The sequence below is a fragment of the Solanum lycopersicum genome, chromosome 2, assembly GCF_036512215.1.
Source record: "Solanum lycopersicum chromosome 2, SLM_r2.1".
Taxonomy (NCBI): Eukaryota; Viridiplantae; Streptophyta; class Magnoliopsida; order Solanales; family Solanaceae; genus Solanum; species Solanum lycopersicum.
This window is the reverse complement of record NC_090801.1, coordinates 36,552,818-36,572,463: the sequence shown is the minus strand read 5'-3', so window position 1 is coordinate 36,572,463 and position 19,646 is coordinate 36,552,818. Positions and strand designations below refer to the sequence as shown.

General features: G+C 35.4%; 1 protein-coding gene across 4 annotated transcripts in view; it reads left to right on the top strand.

Annotated features, from left to right (window-relative positions):
- The window catches only part of LOC101253841 (4-alpha-glucanotransferase DPE2), a 41,075-nt gene extending 25,450 nt beyond the window's left edge, over positions 1-15,625 (top strand). For all 4 annotated transcript variants that reach the window (XM_010317286.4, XM_069293262.1, XM_026029164.2 and 1 more), the window contains 7 exons: positions 9,315-9,434; positions 9,594-9,691; positions 9,903-10,062; positions 10,158-10,256; positions 10,874-11,071; positions 11,935-12,028; positions 15,181-15,625. In XM_010317286.4, the coding sequence (XP_010315588.2) occupies positions 9,315-9,434; positions 9,594-9,691; positions 9,903-10,062; positions 10,158-10,256; positions 10,874-11,071; positions 11,935-12,028; positions 15,181-15,380 (969 nt within the window). In that variant the 3' untranslated portion in view covers positions 15,381-15,625. The remainder of the gene's footprint in view (positions 1-9,314; positions 9,435-9,593; positions 9,692-9,902; positions 10,063-10,157; positions 10,257-10,873; positions 11,072-11,934; positions 12,029-15,180) is intronic.
- Positions 15,626-19,646: the final 4,021 nt, after the last annotated feature.

Genomic DNA, 19,646 nt, shown 5'->3' with positions numbered 1-19,646 from the left:
GGAACATATATATAATAAATTCATGAAGTTCTAACAATGTTCTAGAAACCCTAGGCTTAATCATGATAAGAGAATCAAGAATCTGACTAAAAAACTAGGGACCCAATGGGTGAAAGGAACTCACTAGTGAAATCCCACATACCTGGTGATGGAATCTACGGAAAAATACTTAAGTTTCGGGGCTGGAACTGCTGGATCTTGTGGCGTTCTTGAATTAGGGTTCTTGAGCTTTTTCTCCTTTCTTGCTTCTAGTTTCTAACTTTTGATTTAATGATTTGACTTAGATATGTATTAATTATGTTTCTAGGCTTAAACTGACTAAAATATGATGATTTAGGGTTAAAACGACGTAACTTAGGGTTTAAACGGAGTGGGAAAGGTCAAAAAGACCCCTAGGAAACTTGCTGTCGGACCAGACGACGACCAGGACTGACGGTCCGTCGTCTGCCCAACGCCCCGTCGTTGGGTCCGTCGTTAGGGCCTGTTCGACAGGCTTTTACTAAAATGGGCATAACTTTTTACTTGGAGGTCTGATTTTAGCAAGGTCGGTGGCTATGGAAAGCTAATTCAATTGTCTATCAATGAGCAGGTCATGGTACACCTAATTCATTTTGTGCTAAGAGTTAATATTTGAAATTGACCCAACTGCATTTCCTCTTAACTATCTGTAAATTTTCCACCTTCGGTCCGTGCTGGTCATCTGTAGCTCTTGTCAGAGAGTGGGTGAATGGGGGTCTCGATCGACGGTCACGGACTAAGGAGCGTCATCTGACCTATGGACCATTGGTTCGTTCGTCGATCAAGACTTAGCAATTTTTCTGGGCTGAAATTTTTGGGAGTTTCTGATCACATCGACGGTTGTGCAGGACGGGCCGTGGGTCAGGCTACAGTCCGTCGATTCCACCATTGGTTGCACCTGCAATTTTTTTCTTTAAAGCTGGTTTTTTTTTGGGTCTATTTTGGCTACGGGGTGCTACATGGACAATCTCGGATTGCAACCGGCGTACTTGATCTCTCGGAGGTCTTGTACAAGCCCTTACATATCATTCATCGTATAAACATTGTGAAAAGTAGTGCGAAAATTAAACTTTTCACAAAACATATCATAGTCTTCAAAAAGTCTCTTTTATATAAAGTCATAGGAAATACTAAGTCTCAATTTGATCATCTAAAGACACAAGAATACTTGGGACACGACTCATACAAAATACGAATATAGAAATACTTAGTCTATTGCAATACTTCTAATAGAAAACATAAAAGACATCTATGCCCTCGAGTCAAATGAGGACATACTTCAACTTCTCTTGAACGATGCTATGGTCCAAGTCTTCATTTTCCAAAAGCTCCTCATCTATCAAGAACTATAGAGATAGATAGAAGCACAGGAGTTAGTACAACCACATGTACTAAGTATGGCATAATGCATGAAAATCATAAAAACGGACATCTATTCGAAATATGCATCTTTTTATTTAAAAATCATATTATAATCATAAGAACAACATTTAACAACTTAGAAACACATAAGATAACATTTAGCCAATTATTTTCACTGTAACAGTGAAGTGCTTTCTCTACCTTTTAAACACTTTATTGCATGTAGTCTTCTCACTAAAAGCTTTCTAAGACCCACTTAAGCAACACAAAGAAAGACCGCCTGTACAACGTCCCTAAGCATACCTAAATGACCCTCAAGACTACTTATAATAAGGCACATACACACTTACAAGACATCAAACATCAACACATAGATATTATGACATTCACCTCCCAAAGGTTATCAAAAGACCTACTTAAGTAAATCAAGAAGATAACGTCCATGATTGACCTTTTCAAGATTACCTAAGTAATTCTTAAGACTACCTAAGGCTTAGATCATGTCCACATAATCAACCAACTTCCCTAACTATAGTCATTCTCAAGACTTCCAAAAATAAGACATGAAGAAATCATCCCTTATCCCTCCTTCTTCACACTTAAGCTAAGGAATCCTTAAGTCACTTTAGATTAGCTACTCATTCATTTACATACTTCATAACATAAGTCATTAGTTCATTAAGAGACTCATACATCACATATAGGACATTCAAGTTATGGTCTTGGTCAAGACCTAGGGACTCCAACTAACACCTTCAAAGCCTATTGTGCAATGTCTAGATAGCGTCCCGTACCACCACCTAAACTTCATAGAACTTCTCTAGTGCTAGTAAGTGTTAGACAATTGACATTTTTTCAGCTTATTATTATTTTTACTGTTTTTTACTTATTTCAATTTAGTGCTTCCTATTTTCTAGCTAAACTTAGTCAACTTTAGTTGCTCAACTTTCTGAAGTTAGTGGCCCCATTATGACTGTTAGTGGACCCCTTTTATGGTAGTTTGTGGCACATGTTCTTATTTTAGTTTTAATGTTTATGTTTTTTTACTTTGTATAAATTCAGACTTTCTGCAGATTAATATACACAAGAAATTTCATAAGTTCACTCTATTTTTATTTTTTCAAATCAGTTTCTTGAGTATTTTTGTTCTAACAATCGCATCAGAGCCTCTAGTAGATCTTACAGGATAAAAAAAAGTTTTATCCTACAACACAAATTACATCCAACAACCTACCTTTAAATCCACCATTCACTTTCATTGGTGAAAATTACCAAATTTGGTTTGTGAAGATGCAAGCTTTTTTGGAAGCGTGTGAACTTTGTGAAACTGTGACGGAAGATAAACCACTTGCTGCTCTACCAACAAATCCTACCTTGGCTCAGATCAAATCCAACAACGAAGAGAAGACAAAGAAATCTAAAGCCAAGTCGCTTATGCCGAATGCTATGGCAGATACTGTGTTTTACAGAATCATGGCTTGCAAAACTGCAAAAGAGGCTTGGGATAGGTTGAAAGAAGAATATCAAGGCAGCGATAGAACACGTCAAATGCAAGTGTTGAACCTGAAAAGAGAGTTTGAGTCCTTGAATATGCAGGAGGATGAAACTATCAGTAAGTATGCTGATCGAATCTCCTTAATTGTTAATAACATTAGACTTCTTGGTGAAGAATTTACAGATAAACGAATTGTAGAGAAAGTTCTTGTGACTCTTCCTGAGAGATTTAAATCTAAGATTTCCTCTCTTGAAGAATCCAAGGACCTGAGCAAACTTTCATTAGGTGAACTAATGAGTGTTGTTCAAGCACAAGAGCAAAGAAGGACTATGAGACGAGAAAAGCTCATTGAAGGAGCTTTCTCTGTACAACAGCAAAAAGGAAAGCAACAATTCCACCAAAAGGATAAGGGCAAGCATGATGGAGGAAACAATAGTGGAGATGTGAAGGAAAAGTTCCCTCTTTGCAAACATTGTAAAAGAAATATACATGTGGAGAAGTATTGTTGGTGGTGAGTCGATGCTATATGCGACAACTATAAGCAGACGGGACACGTATCCAAGGTTTGCTAATCAAGAGCAAAGGCCTCTGGTGCTTTGCAAGCACAAGTAGCAGAAGCTGCCGATGCACATGAAGAGCAACTATTTGCAGTTTCATACTTTTCAATTAGTGAATCCTCTGATTCATGGATTCTTGACAGTGGTTGCACGGATCTCTTGTGCAATAATGTTGAACTGTTCAAATTCCTAGATGATACTTACAAATATAAAGTAAAAGTGGTAAACGGTGAGGCAGTAGAAGTGACAGGCAGAGGTACAATGTCTATCTCAACAATATCAGGTATCAAAACTATTTCTGATGTTTTGTACACACCTGATATGAGTCAAAATTTGTTGAGTGTTGGACAAATTCTTGAAAATAATTATTCTCCGCATTTTAAGAATCGTGAATGTGTTGTTTCTGAGCCTTCTGGAGTAGAGTTATTTTATGTCAAGATAAGCAATAGAATGTTTTCAGTTGATTGGGAGAAAATAACTGAGCAGGCTTACACTATTACTTCAGAAACATGTACAAACCTATGGCACAAAAGGTTTGGTCACTTAAATCTGAGAAGCATCGCCGAGATGAAAAAAAAGGAGCTAGTGGAAAATATGCCTGAATTTCTTTCTAATGCTCAAGTTTGTGAAACTTGCCAACAGGGGAAGCAAACAAAATTGCCATTTCAAACAAATCAAGTACGAAGAGCTAACCAGAAACTTCAGCTCATTCATACAAATGTTTGCAGCCCAATGAAAACAGATTCGCTGAGTGGTAGCAGATACTTTCTCCTCTTTATTGATGACTACAGCAGAATGTGTTGGGTTTATTTCATAAGACTGAAGAGTGAAGTCTTTGATGTTTTAAAACAATTTAAAGCTTTAGTAGAAAATCAATGAGTATTAAGGCTTCGAGGTCTGACAATGGAGGAGAATACACTTCTTCTCAATTTGTGGAGTTTTATAATAGCACAGGTATTGAACGCCAATTGACATTACCATACACTCCACAACAAAATGGCGTGTCTGAAAGGAAGAACAGGTCAATAATGGAGATGGCCAGATGTCTTTTGCTCGAAAGAAAGATCCCAAATCAGTTTTGGGTTGAGGCAGTCAATGCCTCTGTATATTTGCTGAACAGATTGCCTACTAAGGCCTTGCAGGACTTGACTCCATATGAAGCTTGGTGTGGGAACAAACCATCAATACACCATCTCAGAATCTTTGGGTGTATATGTTATTATCGAGTTCCAGAAACAAAAAGGAGTAAGCTAGATAACAAGGCTTATAAAGGCATATTTACGGGCTATAGTTCATCCAAAGGTTACATGATTTTCTGTTTGAAATCAGACAAACTAATTCTCAGCCGAGAAGTGAAGTTTGATGAAGCAGCTGGTTGGGATTGGAAAATCAGAAGACCTCTTATTCTGATTCATTTTCAATAGAGCCGCCTCAACTTTTAGAAGATGAACTAGTGGATGATGTACCAGCGAGGGGAACTCGATCCTTAAAAGATGTCTATCAGCGGTGTAACTTGGTTAGCTCTGAACCAACAAGCTATGCTGAAGCACAAGACTCTCAGGCATGGAGGAGAGCTATGCAAGAAGAACTAGACATGATCGAGAAGAATGGAACCTGGCAGCTTGTTGACAGACCTAGAAATCGCAAGGTAATTGGTGTAAAATGGATTTTCAAGACAAAACTCAATCCTGATGGAACAATTTGCAAGCATAAGTCTAGATTGGTAGTGAAGGAATACACACAACGATATGGTGTGGATTACTAGGAAACTTTTGCTCCTGTAGCAAGGTATGACATAATCAAGCTTATTCTTGCATTTGCATCTCATAGTTCCTGGCAGATTCATCAACTTGATGTCAAATCGGCTTTCTTGAATGGTTTGCTTGCTGAAAGAGATCTATGTAGAGCAACCTGATGGTCTCTCAACTCTTGGAAAAGAGGATCAAGTTTATCTCTTAACAAAGGGCTTGTATGGCCTAAAACAAGCCCCAAGGGCATGGTATGAGAGGATTGACAATCATCTCATCCAATTTGGCTTTAGTAGAAGTCAAAATGAAGCTACTTTGTATGTGAAAGTCAATGCTGCAGGTGAGTCCTTAATTGTCTCAATTTATGTGGATGACATGCTTGTGACAGGAAGCAAATTGAACTAATCCAAAGGTTCAAGGATGAAATGTAGAAAATCTTTGAAATGACTGATCCTGGAGTCATGAAGTACTTTCTCGGCATGGAAGTGTTGCAGTCCAATGATGGAGTTTTCATATGCCAGCAGAAATACATTTCGAATATTCTAAACAGGTTCAAAATGCAAGACTACAAACCTGTGAGTACTCTACTATCTACTGGTGTGAAGCTTGGCAAGGATGAGGATTTCGAAAAAGTGGATGATAGTATATATAGAAGCTTAATTGACAGTCTTCTATATCTAACCGCAAGCAGGCCTGACATTCTATTTGTTGTTTAGAGACACACACCTCACAGCTGCTAAAAGAGTGTTAAGGTATATTAAAGGTGCTAGAAAGTTTGAAATTTTTTTCCCCAACATCTGCCGAAGTAACTATGAACCTGATCGGGTACTCTGATAGTGATTGGGGTGGTGGAGTTGATGATTCCAGAAGCACATCTGGATATCTTTTCTGTTTGGGGACAAGTTGTTTTAGTTGGAGCTCTAGAAAATAAGAAACTACAACTCAATCAACAGCAGAAGCTGAGTTCATAGCTGCTGTATCTGCTGTGAATCAAGTTATCTGGCTAAGGAAGATGATGAAGGACTTAGGCCATGAACAAACAGAATCTATCAAGATCATGTGTGACAACAATTCAGCAGTTTCAATCTCAAAGAATCCAGTGTTTCATGGTCGAACTAAACATATCAAGATCAAGTTTTATTTTATTAGAGAAGTCCAACAATCTAATGAAGTGTTGCTTGTTCAGTGTTCATCTGAGAGCCAGCTAGGTGACATTTTCACCAAGTCATTGCCAAAGGAAAGGTTTGAAGATCTGAGGCAAAGAATTGGTGTTTGCCACAAAAATGCCAAGGAGGAGTGTTAGATAATTTGACATATTTTCAGCTTATTATTATTTTTACTGTTTTTTACTTATTTCAATTTAGTGCTTCCTATTTTTTAGCTAGACTTTAGTCAACTTTAGTTGCTCAACTTTCTGAATTTAGTGGCTCCATTATGGCTGTTAGTGGCCCCCTTTTATGGTAGTTAGTGGCACATGTTCTTATTTTAGTTTTTAATGTTTATGTTTTTTTACTTTGTATAAATTTCGACTTTCTACAAATTAATATATATACACAAGGAATTTCATAAGTTCACTCTATTTTTATTTTTTCAAATCAGTTTCTTGAGTATTTTTGTTCTAACAATAAGTCTCCCACATGATGAGAATAGACAATAACCGACGTAGACCATGATAGCAAGACATGGAATCCGAAGTTCTAACCTACTGCGATGAGGGTGTTCTACTTGCCAATGGTAGAACTTAGACACATCCCATGTAGGCACATGGTTAAGGAATATGAAGGGCATGCTTTGTAATCTAGTCTCACTCTTTAAGTAGAACTACTTCTGTTACCATACTCGCTCGGTGCTAGCCTTCTTTCTCATAGTGTAATTTACACATAAGGTTCACATAAAAGGGAACATAATAAGTTCATAACCCAATCACATTTACCCTACTAAAGAAAGGTCCACTAGGGCTAACTCACAATGGCGACAAGAAGCTTATGATGACTTTCCTAAGGATTAATATGATGCCATTCCAGCCAATTAACCTTAAGTCTATCATTCTTTTACTTTGAAGGATACCATTACGGCTTACGACTTCAACATTCATAAACTTACCGCTAGGTTCAAGGTTTCACATAAAAGACTCTTAACATCATTTAAAGTCACATGTCATTCATAAATTCAAGACTAAAAGACTTTAGTATCCTAAGTCAAGACATCACATATTCACATTCATATATACATCAAGTAAGGGACACAACACAACTAAGACAAGACACCACATACTTCACTTTTAACTCATAACACATGTCATTCTAGAAACAGATAAACATAACCATATCATCTTGAAGTCATCCTATCCACTATCATACCATCATCAATGTGACGAACATGGACTCATATAGTCAATTAGGAATAACCAAGACTCAACCCTAAAACTTATACACACAAGGTCAAAGTCATAGTCTAACATGATCACCTAAGATAACATGAATAGAAAAACACATATATGACTTAACATGTAGATATATATCATCATGCTTCACATAATCAACTACAAAAATAGCAACATTACTTCAAGTAGTTTGCCAATAAGGTCATGATCATTACATTACTTAAAATAACGCCGACAAGGCCACATCAATTGCAAGTAAAACACATAGCACCGCCACCATAAGTGGACCATACCAATAACAATATAATTGAAGTATAAACAACATCAAAATAAAGGAAATAGGGCAGCGTACCACCACTCCATTCTTAACACCTCAATTCGATGCTAAATCATCCAATTCAATACCATAAGGCCCTTACCAATGGCCATGAACAATAATTCAATATAAAAGCTATAGAAATCAATGAACTAGGTCAATTCAATGTAAATTCATCAATCTAATACAACCTAGATGTCAATTGAATACAATTATTACATCATTAGATAGCCCATAGGAATCTGCACCATAATTCACCAAAATTAGGTCAATATCAAGTAACCCATAACTTAGTCAAAAACTAGGGTTCATCCAACTCATGGGTTCATAGGTAATTTAGGTTAAAATCAACAATACAATATCAATTAAATCATTATCCAATGTTTAGAAATCATTAATGCAAGAACCCATAGTAGAATCATGAAATTTGGCCTATTCAACTTGAAAACTTTAGAAAACTTCTTGAGCGTTGGGCTCCTTGATGAAGATAGTTTCAAGGACCAAAATACATACCTTGATGAAGCTAATTCTTCACTTTGATGAAGAATCTCCATTCAATTCGTCACACCAAGTCCTTCTTTGAGTTTTGACTCCAATGAAGTTCTAGAGAGAATTCTAAGGGATTTGAATTTTTGATTTAGAAGAATGAAGTATTCAATGTGTTTAAGACTTATATACACATTTAAATGCCCAAAAGACCCCTAAATAACCGCCAATACTCTTATTTGGAAGTGGGATGAAATTCCCATTTCACCCCTCACTTAACAGTGACCTGCGCAAGAACACAGGCCACCAACAACGTTTGCCCATCGACGGGGCGTAGGTCCATACACGGCCGTCCGGTCCTCCGTCGATGGGTTCAGAGGCTTGGAATTGGTAGCTTAGCTTCCCACGACACCCAGCACCTACGGGGCGTCGACCAGGCCACTGGCCGTCGATTGCCATCCGTAGGTGGACTGCCTTGGGCAGTTTTGGCCACCAACATGAGTCCTTCCTCAAGGACCCTTGATTGGTCCTTGGGGATGTTTGCCGGACGTTTCCAACCCAAACATGACCGTATATGAGTTTAAGTAGGAGGTGGTTTGGAATTTTGTGTGAGGTATCTGTCCATCACCTGGTTAGTGACAGAGCTTCTAAATTCTTCTTTTTTCTGTCTTTTGATTTTTTTATACATCTTTGGTTTCAACTTATGCACAATCATCTCAGTTCTAGCTTCAAAAAAAATAAAGAAAAAAGAATCCAGCTATCTTGTCGAAAGTAAATTATTTTCTTTTGCAAAGGACTTATTTCGGCAGTTCTCTTGGTTGCATTATTTACCTATATCTTTATGCCATAGCCTAGTAAAGCTCAGATATACAGGGCTGGAGTGTTCTTTTATCAAGGTTTTTATGCGCTTATTTTCAAGTGAGTTCATATTCTACTTTTATCAATGTAGTTCAAGGACAAATGCAATACTGAGAAGAAAATTGCATCTGCGCTGAAGTCAGTCTTGGAAACATCCATGTTAGTAGAGAGTGAAGTGAAACTACGACGAAAACTCTTTGATCTTCTGCAGGTACATTGCTTTGATGTCCAGAAGTCTAATTTTGTGTATTCTTCTCCTATTTTAAAACTATGCTTTTAATCCTTTTTTAAAAAATATTATGCTTTTTCTGCACCGATGCTTATTATTCTACACTTGACTGTTATGTTCATGATCCAATCTTTATCACAGAATGTGGCGCTTATTAACGATCCAGAAGATCCAAGAAAGTTTTACCCTCGCTTCAATGTTGAAGACACAACAAGCTTTATGGATTTGGATCAGCACAGGTACCTCATGCGTTTTTCTTGTTCACATTATCTGATGTCGGATTTGATAAATTGCAGTGACATTTTTAAAGTAAACACCAGTGTTTATCTTTCATCCTTTTAGATGTCTACACATTTGCTGTGCATGTATAGAATACTAGGGTTTTAGCCTCTAATTTAAGGCAGTTATGCTAATTTTTATGGTTATCTTATGATCTGTTTGCTGGTGCAGTCAAAATGTCCTAAAAAGATTATACTATGATTACTACTTCCATCGACAAGAAGGTCTTTGGCGTGACAATGCCTTTAAGACTCTGCCTGTTCTTTTGAACTCATCAGACATGCTCGCTTGTGGGGAAGACCTAGGCCTAATTCCCTCCTGTGTTCATCCTGTATGCCACTCAGAACTATCATCCTTGTGAATCATTATGTCACATCACTTCTTGCATCTCAATGTATGATTTGAGTTATGACCACTTTGATGCAGGTTATGCAAGAACTGGGCTTAGTAGGCCTACGCATTCAACGCATGCCAAGTGAACCTGATCTAGAATTTGATATTCCTTCTCAATACAACTACATGACGGTAAAATTCTCTGAGATCTCTTCTACTACATCCCAACTTATTTGATATGAAAGATGGTCTTAGTTACTGCAGCTTCTATGATAATCTACTATAAAAACCTTTTCCCGTGAAATTTAAAATATACTTTACCTAATAGAGAAATTTTATTCATATGATCATACATCGATTTACTTTAACATTTGTTCAAGTGCTCCCTTTGGCTATAAGAAAAAGCACCTGGAGGCATGACAAAATGCTTTATTGTTATGCTTGTTGTTTATGATATAACCTTTTAAGTGAAAACATATTGATGTACTGGAAATCTGCTAAAAGTCATTGGATAGTGGAAACTAGAATGCAAACTCTAATTTTGCTTAGCATGAAAAAAAAATTGCATCAACCAACTGTTGTGCTGCTTTTAATGTTTTATTAGTTAATTCTTGTTATAAAGCTGCCCCCCGGGAATATATTAAAGATAGAGGCTGTCAAGACACCTTTGAGTATGCCTCCCTTTTCCTCCGTATATCTTGTAAATGATTTTTAAGAGTGCTTTTACACTCAAGTATTTATCTGTTTTCAATGCATATTAGTCCTTGTTGATCAAAGACTGGACAATAATGTTAGTACTTCAAACTTAGGTTTGTGCTCCATCATGCCATGACTGTTCTACTCTACGTGCTTGGTGGGAGGAAGATGAAGAGAGAAGGCACCGCTTTTTTCAAGCAGTGATGGGATCTGATGAGTTGCCACCTGATCAATGCACTCCTGAAATTGTGCACTTTGTCTTGCGACAGCATGTTGAAGCCCCATCAATGTGGTCAATATTTCCCCTCCAGGTACTTAATTGATATAAGGATCCTACTTCTTTTGTAGCATGTAATTAATTCTTTAGTAGTAGTCTTTGCTAAATTGATTCGCTCCATATTTGCCTCAAAGCTTCATAGTGCTGAACTACTGGCCAGGGTGATTAGTGAGTTCTATGTCCTTCAAATAATTACTTAAGTCCTTCTAAAGGCGTCAGCTCTCTAGGCTTCTAAAGTATAATGTTTTTGTCCAAAGTGCAAGAAAAAAAGTCAGAATTCCTTTTCTTGGGGAGGTTTGAGCCAATCAAATTCAATTTGAAAAGGGCTGCTGTCCAAAGATATTAATAATTACTTATGACCTCCCTCTTCTCCCAAAAGAAAGAATTCCATAAACAAATTCTTTTGATTATTCACCATATTGACATTGTATGAATTCTAAGTTCTATCAAAGAGATTGTGATTTTGTATCTCGGAATAGATGTTTTCAAACAATACGGAGATATATGGATTTGGTAGCTCTGTAGAAATGGTCGATTAATTATGTTTTGTCTCCTAGTGTCCGAAAATTTGGACTTTGTACTTATTTAAGGACACATGGTAATTTGTTAGCACTATGGTTCAGTCAGGCTTACTAAACCTCCTTCATGACTAAATATGCCACTAATAAGCATCTTTTTTGCCCTACTCTGAACCATTCATGAGAAACAATTTAGGTGGTTGTTTTTCATGGTATCATTCAGTTTGAACTTTGAAGAACATAATCTTGACATTATGCTACATTGTGCAATTTATTTCTGATGCAAGTGAGCTTCCCAGCGAGATTAATGTCTCAATGCTCATCTCAGCATTCAGGATTTTCTTCCACGGCACTGACACCATTGCTAAATAATATACAGGATTTGCTAGCACTTAAAGAAGATTACACGACACGGCCTGCAGTGGAAGAGACTATCAATGATCCAACAAACCCAAAACATTATTGGCGATATCGTATGTGCCTTTGTCCTCTTTGTTGTCTCTCTATCCCCAATTCCCCGCCTACCTCAAAAAGAAAAAGAAACATGAGAGTAAACTTTATTCATCTGGTCTGATCAAAAATATTTTTTTTGAGGTGGTTAAATTCAAATACGCAAAAAAATGTGTGTAACATGTTCCTGTAAAAAGTTCCTCCACTTCCTTTACATTACTAGACCTTTGTCGATACTGCTGGTTCAATTTCAACTTGTCTATGTTATTTGAAATGTTCAAGAGAGAAGAGAAAGTTAACCTTTCTATTAAATCCATCCACCTTAATAGTTATAGTAACTACTCCTTCAAATTTAGTTTGCCTAGCACACTTAGGACATTAATTGTCTGCACTTGGACTAATCCTTGGAAATACTGTTCTGAAACGAGAAAGCCTCACAACTAGACTCCATGTTTCTTATTTTAAATCAAACCCCTGTCTGATCATTAATCTAAAAAAAGATTATTATTTTTTTATTAATATAAAGTTCTCTATCAATTATCCAATTATCCAATTATCTTGTTCATTTCCCTTGTTATTCTTTTTTTATTCTCTTACTAGTTATGGAAACGTGCGTCAAACGGTTGACCATTATTATTGTATTAAATTAATATGGGTCTAACTGGTCATACTTTAAATCTAAAACCTTCCACTTTTAATATAAAAAGCATTTGTAATATCAACCAATTAACGTGAAAAGCAACAAGATGAACCTTTCATAATATCATGGAAAAAGTTAAACTAAGAAACTTATTAATAGTTAAAAAATAATAATGACCAATAAATAAAAAATTACAAGGGCTGATCTTGATCGTACTTGAATTTGAACTTTATCTGGATCTTGACTTTTAGTTGAATCCAAGGGTGTCGAGCTTGATCTTGAATCCGATTGCCTTTATCTTGATCGTTCTTGAACTTGAACTTTATTTTGATCTTGACTTCTAGTTGTATCAAAGGGCTTCGAGCTTGATCTTGAATCCGACAGTCTTGAACTTGAACATTATCTTGATCTTGACTTCTAGTTCAATCCAAGGGCTTCGAGCTTTATCTTAAATCCGGCGGTCTTGATCGTTCTTGAACTTGAGCTTTATCTTATCTTGACCTCTAGTTGAATCCAAGGGCTTTGAGCTTGATTTTGAATCCAATGGTCTTGATCTTGATCGTTCTTGAACTTTAACGTTCTTAAACTCTCGAATTCATGAACTTGTAAAGGAATTTGTGCCTTTTGATCCATGAGCTTTGTCTAGCTTCTTGTCAGAATTATTGAACTTGTAGAGATTTTGTGGCTTTTGATCCACGAGTTTTCTCTAGCTTCTTGATTAGACTTCTTGGTCCTTGTAGAGAAATTTGTGGCTTTTGATCCACAAGTATTCTCTAGCTTCTTGTTTAGAATTCTTGGTCCTCTATTCCGAATTTGAGGACGCCTATTTATATTTTTAAAATGGAGGACTTGTGTTTAGAAGAGGACTCCCTTCGGCCAATCAGATATAAATGACGTGAAATATGTGTTTTATGGAGTGATATCTTTAATTAAATTCATATTTATTGCATTTAAATACTAATTATATTAATCTATAATATTTTGTTTGGACTAATATATTCATGAATTGAAATCATTTTATAAGTTTTTTTAAATAAATTTTAAATGATTACAACGTGAAACACCGTTAGTGCTTGAAACACTGCACTTCAAATTCTTTTTTTGGGAATGAAAATGATTGGTTAAAGCTGTCTTTGATCAGACTCTTCAAATTCCTTACCGAACCCATGCTGACCCGACATGGGGGTGTGGGTGTGGGTTCTACATTGGATTTGGTCAACCTAATTTGGGTACTTTTAACTATACCTATGACCAAGAAGTATATGTTGATTAGGTATTTTGTTTGATATTGGGTTTATGTTGTACTCATATTCACATAAAATACTACAAAGTCATATACAAGATACCTTATGAAATAAATTTTAAGTATTTACAAAGAATTTGATTGTATATATAAACTTTCATATATTGTACTATACATTTATTTGTTGTAACTTAACACCTATAGAAATGTTTGTATTGAATGATATATCAAAATTTGGGTGAATGAGAGAATGAGAGATGAAGAAAGAAGAAAACATGTGGCTTTTTAGTTCTCTTTAAGTCATTTCTCATTAACTAATTAATCAACAATAATGTATTCAGGTCACCTTGTTAATCAAAATATAAGTTATTTGTAACTAATTATCATAACCATTATTTTTATGTATTATTTATTAGTTGTAGCCTAGCACCCATATCCTTACTTGGATCTTGTGTTGGTCGGACTCTTCAACAATGTCAACGGGTGCGTGTTGGATTCTAAAAGTAGTGTATTTTTGGTGAATTAGACACGGGTGCGGCATCAAAAGTGAAGAGTCTGCGCAACTAAGTTGGGGTCCATACTTACAAATACAAGTTATGTAATACAAAATCCGAGATCTAGATCCGCACCTGCATCGAATAGCCGCACCAGACTTAAGAGTAATATAGGGTAAAAGTGTTCTTTAAGATGCTAAAAGTGTCTGCAGAACTAACAAATCCTCACCCCAGTATAGGCTGGAACACAACTTACTTCCGGTAACAAGTATATTTTACTTGGCTTTCAAGGCGATTCTTATGTTCTATGGGCTGGAAGTCTTACGATTTTTGGCTACTTTTGGCTGATAGCACTGTAACGATCTGCAATGGACTTATGGCGAACATCTTCTCTTGCAATGTCCTTGAGATAAGAATATATGTTTCGCGTGGAAAATACTTCGCTCTTTCTTGTGGTTTCTGGTGTCACTTGAAAAAAGCTATTGCATATATGATAGAGAAAGATGAACAACATAAATTTGTCTGTAAGTTGGACTATTAGAGTAAAATCTCGATTCAGATATAAATTTACTAGTTTATAGCGTATATTTTAGACTTGAAATTGCACTTATTAAAGACATCAATGTGGATGGAAGTGCAAGAAAACTCACTTTGTTATGTGTTATGATTTTGTTCCATTGTTTTAACTTCACTCGCTCTCAAAATTTTGTTTACACTTGAGTGACATACCATTTTGCTACATGCTGATGATAGTATAATTGTTTTTTTAATATTGTTCTTACTCTTCTTTTCACTTAGGTGTACACGTGACAATGGAGTCCTTGCTTAATGATAAAGACCTCACAAAAACAATAAAGGATCTCGTCCATGGGAGTGGAAGGTTTTACCCTCAGAAAGATCTGGAATCAGGTCACACAATTGGTGAAGGATCAGCAAAGCTGCAGCTACAGAGTGAACACCCTTCACAAACACAGAAAAATGGACTCTCCAACAAATAAGCCGTGGCATTTGTATGACTATAAAACAATTTCCGTCTTTTAGATGCTCAGGTCAAAGACGAAACAAATAAATCCTCCATGGCCTAGTCCGTCATGTGGTTCAATAGCTTGTCTTGCTTCATCATTAAACTGGATTTGAAGCTATATTTCATCAAAGAAATAAAGGAATCATTGTATGTTACTCTTTCGATTCTCTTCAAGTGATGAAACTTGGTCAAAGATCAAGCCCTTTACTTGGTGTTAAATATTTGTATATGATTTATCTTTAATCTTCCATACTTCTAGGGTGGCCCGAATTCAGGAAACTTTTAATTTACATTAAAATACTTATTATTGAGCATTAGATTTAGATTTTAGATGACCCAATCCAAGTAATTTAAGATATAGATGTGATATAAGACTGTTGAGCTGGTTATTCAGTTATTACTGTCATTCAGATTGTTAGTTTGTATTGTTAGTATAGTTAGTTACACAGTTCCCGCCTAATTGAACAGATACAGTTTGTGTTGTATTGATGGATCTATATTGCAATGCTTATAGATAGGGGTGTGAAATGGACGGGTTGAGTTGAAATTGGAGATATTAAAATTGGTTGAGATAGAAGTTGGGTTGAGTCTTGACCCGCTCAAGTTTACGTTGGGCTCGAATTGGTTGGGTTTAAATGGGCTTTAAAACGGGTTGGGTTTTGACCTGTCCAATTTGACCTGATTAAACTCAATAATTTAAAGTAGTAATATTTAACTTTCATAATCACAATTTGAATTTTCGCTCAATTTTTTTTAATAAAAAAAGTAACAAATGATAACAAGTCCTAAAAATGTTAAATAGATAATAATTTATACCTATAATATAGAGGAACTTATTTGAGTAGAGAATTTTGAAATGAGTTGAAATTGGAGATTGCATTTGGCTCAATTGAGAATTCTCTTAAATTGGGTTAGGCTTGAATGAGTAGAAATTGAAGTCAATTCAAATTATTATCAGTCCAACCCTAATTATGGGCTGATTATCTATATTTGGGTTCATTTTTGACGCCCTAGTTACAGACATGGGGGAATGAATTATAGGTGTCAAAGAAGTTTTAAAAATTAAAAAGAGTGACACTGGTATTAATTATTAAGTGTAGGTGATAAATTTTAATTAATTTTCAAAAATAGTTAAATAGATCCTCAAGTTTTTGTTTTTATACTTTCACCCAAATTTAATTAGAACCCTAAATTTCTAAATTGGCAGATCCTCAAACCCGTTTTTTTTTTCTCAACCAACTCCCGCTCTTTTCACGTTTTCTTTTATTGCTTCTCATCTTCATCACTGGCTCTTCTTCCTCCTCCTCCTCTCTCTTCTTCTTCTTCTTCTTCTTCTTGTTTATTTCTTGGAGTTGCAGCTTATTGTAGATTTCTTATTTGAAGAATTTGAGAAGGGAAAATCTCAAATTTTAATCTAACATGTGATTTGAAAAGGTCTAAAGCTTTAGAAATTACTTCTTAACTAGTAATTTTCAATCATTTTAACAAGTTAATAGTATTGTTTGATTATATTATTCATTTCAAAATTTGATTTTTGTGTTATTGTTCTTGCCACTAATGTATAATAAATTTCATCAACTGATAGGACTGTTTTAGTAATTTACAGCAATTGCTGATTGATGTTGATAAATAATTGCCGCAATTGCTATATCTATTTCAGCAGTTGCGGAATAACTTACAAGAGTTGTGATATTTTAATAATTTTTGTTATGGTCAATTTCTTAATTCTAAGTTAGAATATTTTCAGGTATCTTCAACATAATTAATGGGAGATAGAATAGAACTACTAGTTGATTGTAATGGTGAATGGGTCGAGTCCAACAATTGTTATATTAGACATTGGAAGAGTAAAGAATTGCCCAGGACAATTGTGATGATTGTGCATCGAGATATTGCATATGATGATTTTGCGAATAAACTTATTACTTGTTGTAAATTAAATTCTGAGTTGAAAGATATTGTGATCACTTACCTGCATAGTTGTGGTGAAAAGCATAAGACGGCTCCTTTCAAGATAAATGATGAACTTGGTTTAAATACTTATTTGGAAGATGAACCTAGAGGTGTTTTAAGGATCTACATGGTCGAAAGATTGGTGGCGAGTCAATATTTTTGTGATGACCAACAAGTGTTGAACGATGAATTGAATAATCTGAAAGAAGAGAGGGAAGGTCAAGATATGCTTCCTCCTGAAGTTCGGAATAGATTGCACATTATTGGTGAAGTTGCTGATAGGCAAATATATGAACTTATAAATTTACTTATTTCTAAATTTTCATTCTCTTTGTACACTTAATTAATTTTTGTTATAGTTGATAATTAATTAACTTAATGCAGTCATGCTCAAGAACATGGAACATGCTTTCACAAATATATGTCGTTCAAGAATAAAGAAGAATTAGATATTGCATTGAAAATTGCATGTGCCAAAAAAGATTTTAGATTGAAGAAGGTAATTAATTCGCGTTCAGTGTATTGTGTCAAATGTGAGCATCCTGACTGCCAGTGGTGGCTAAGAGCGGTGAAAATTGAAAATTCTGATAGATTTTATATTAAAAAGTATAAAAGATGCATACTTGTGGCTCAGAACATCTCACGAGTCATAATCCACATGCCACAACAAAAGTCATTGGAGCATACTTCAAAGATATATATCCCGAAGATAAAGGTCCATCTACAAAAGATTTGAACAACTCTATCGGTATTGAATTGGGATGTAAGGTTAGTTATTGAAAAGTTTGAAGGGATAGCGAAATTGCAAAGTATTTGGTAAGAGGGACACATCAACATTGATATAGAGTAACTGGTGTGTATAGTCATATGCTTAGGACATCAAATAAGGAAAGTAAAACATCACTGAAGATTAATGAAAACTACATATTCAACTACTTTTTTGTGGCATATGGGGCTTGGATTCTTGGTTTCGCACAAGTAAGAAAAGTCATAGTTGTTGATGGAACATTTTTGAGAAGTAAATACAAAGGTGTGTTGTTGTCTGCTGTTGCACAGGATGCGGAGGATCATATTTTTTCGGTGGCATTTTGCATAATAGACTTTGAATGTGATGCTTCCTACCGATATTTTTTTGAGCAATTGAAAATTTTTGTACTTGATACTCCTGAATTGTGCATTATCTCTGATAGACATCAAAGTATTGAAAAGATGGTTTCAATTGTGTTCCCTTCCACTCATTATGGTTGTTGCATGAGGCACTTAGGAGAAAATATTCAAAATAACTTTCACAATGTGAGTGTTTTCTTCCACTTTTATAAGGAGACAAAACATATAACATTGATGTGTTCAATTATCATTTTAATCAAATAAGAAAATTTGGTTCCACAGGCTGCCACACATCTTGAATGCGTTGGATTTCACCGATGGAGCATGTCATTCTTTCTTGGATATAGGTAAACTACTGCAATTGTCTATACTATCTATACTGCTGCAATTTTGATAGTTAGCTACTGCAATTGTTTATAGCAATTGCTGCAATTATTTATAGCAATTGTTGCACTTATTTCAGCACCTGCTGAAAAATCTACAACAATAGTTATAAAAACTATACAACAATTATAAACACATACTATATGTTACATGCACAATATAATGACGACCAATATTGCTTAGTCGGTTAACTCAATGTTTCTTGATGAAAGAGAATATCCCATTACTGCTCCATTTGATGCAATAAATAAGCGAATTGCGAAAAAATTTCATGAGGCGTATGAAATTCATTAATACACCAATCATCTTTGTTCCTTCGATAGAAAAACACATTGCAAAAAATATTAATTTGGGGAACAAACTATTGGTCCATCAAATTTCCAACTACAAGTATATTGTAACCCGTCACTATGAAGTTGCAAGAGTTGATTTGCCAGCCAAATCTTTTACTTGTAAAGTCTTTGACATTGACAAGTACCTTGTCCACATACTATGAGAGACACATTTATGAATACTCTTCTTCGTATTACAAAGTAGAGAGATACCTTATTGCATATGTTGAGGAAATTAAACTGGTGCCATCTGAAGAAACTTGGGAAGTTCCTATTGATATTTTAGAGCGAAAAATATCTTCTTCATTTGTTGAACCAGCATGGTTGGAAGAAGGTCCTCAAAAAGACATAAAGAAATTGGGGAATCATTTTCAATGAAGAAAAATAAATGTTCTTTATGCAAAAGAATTGATCACAAGAGGACTACATGCTCCGAGCGAAATGTTGCATAAAAACACATTGTT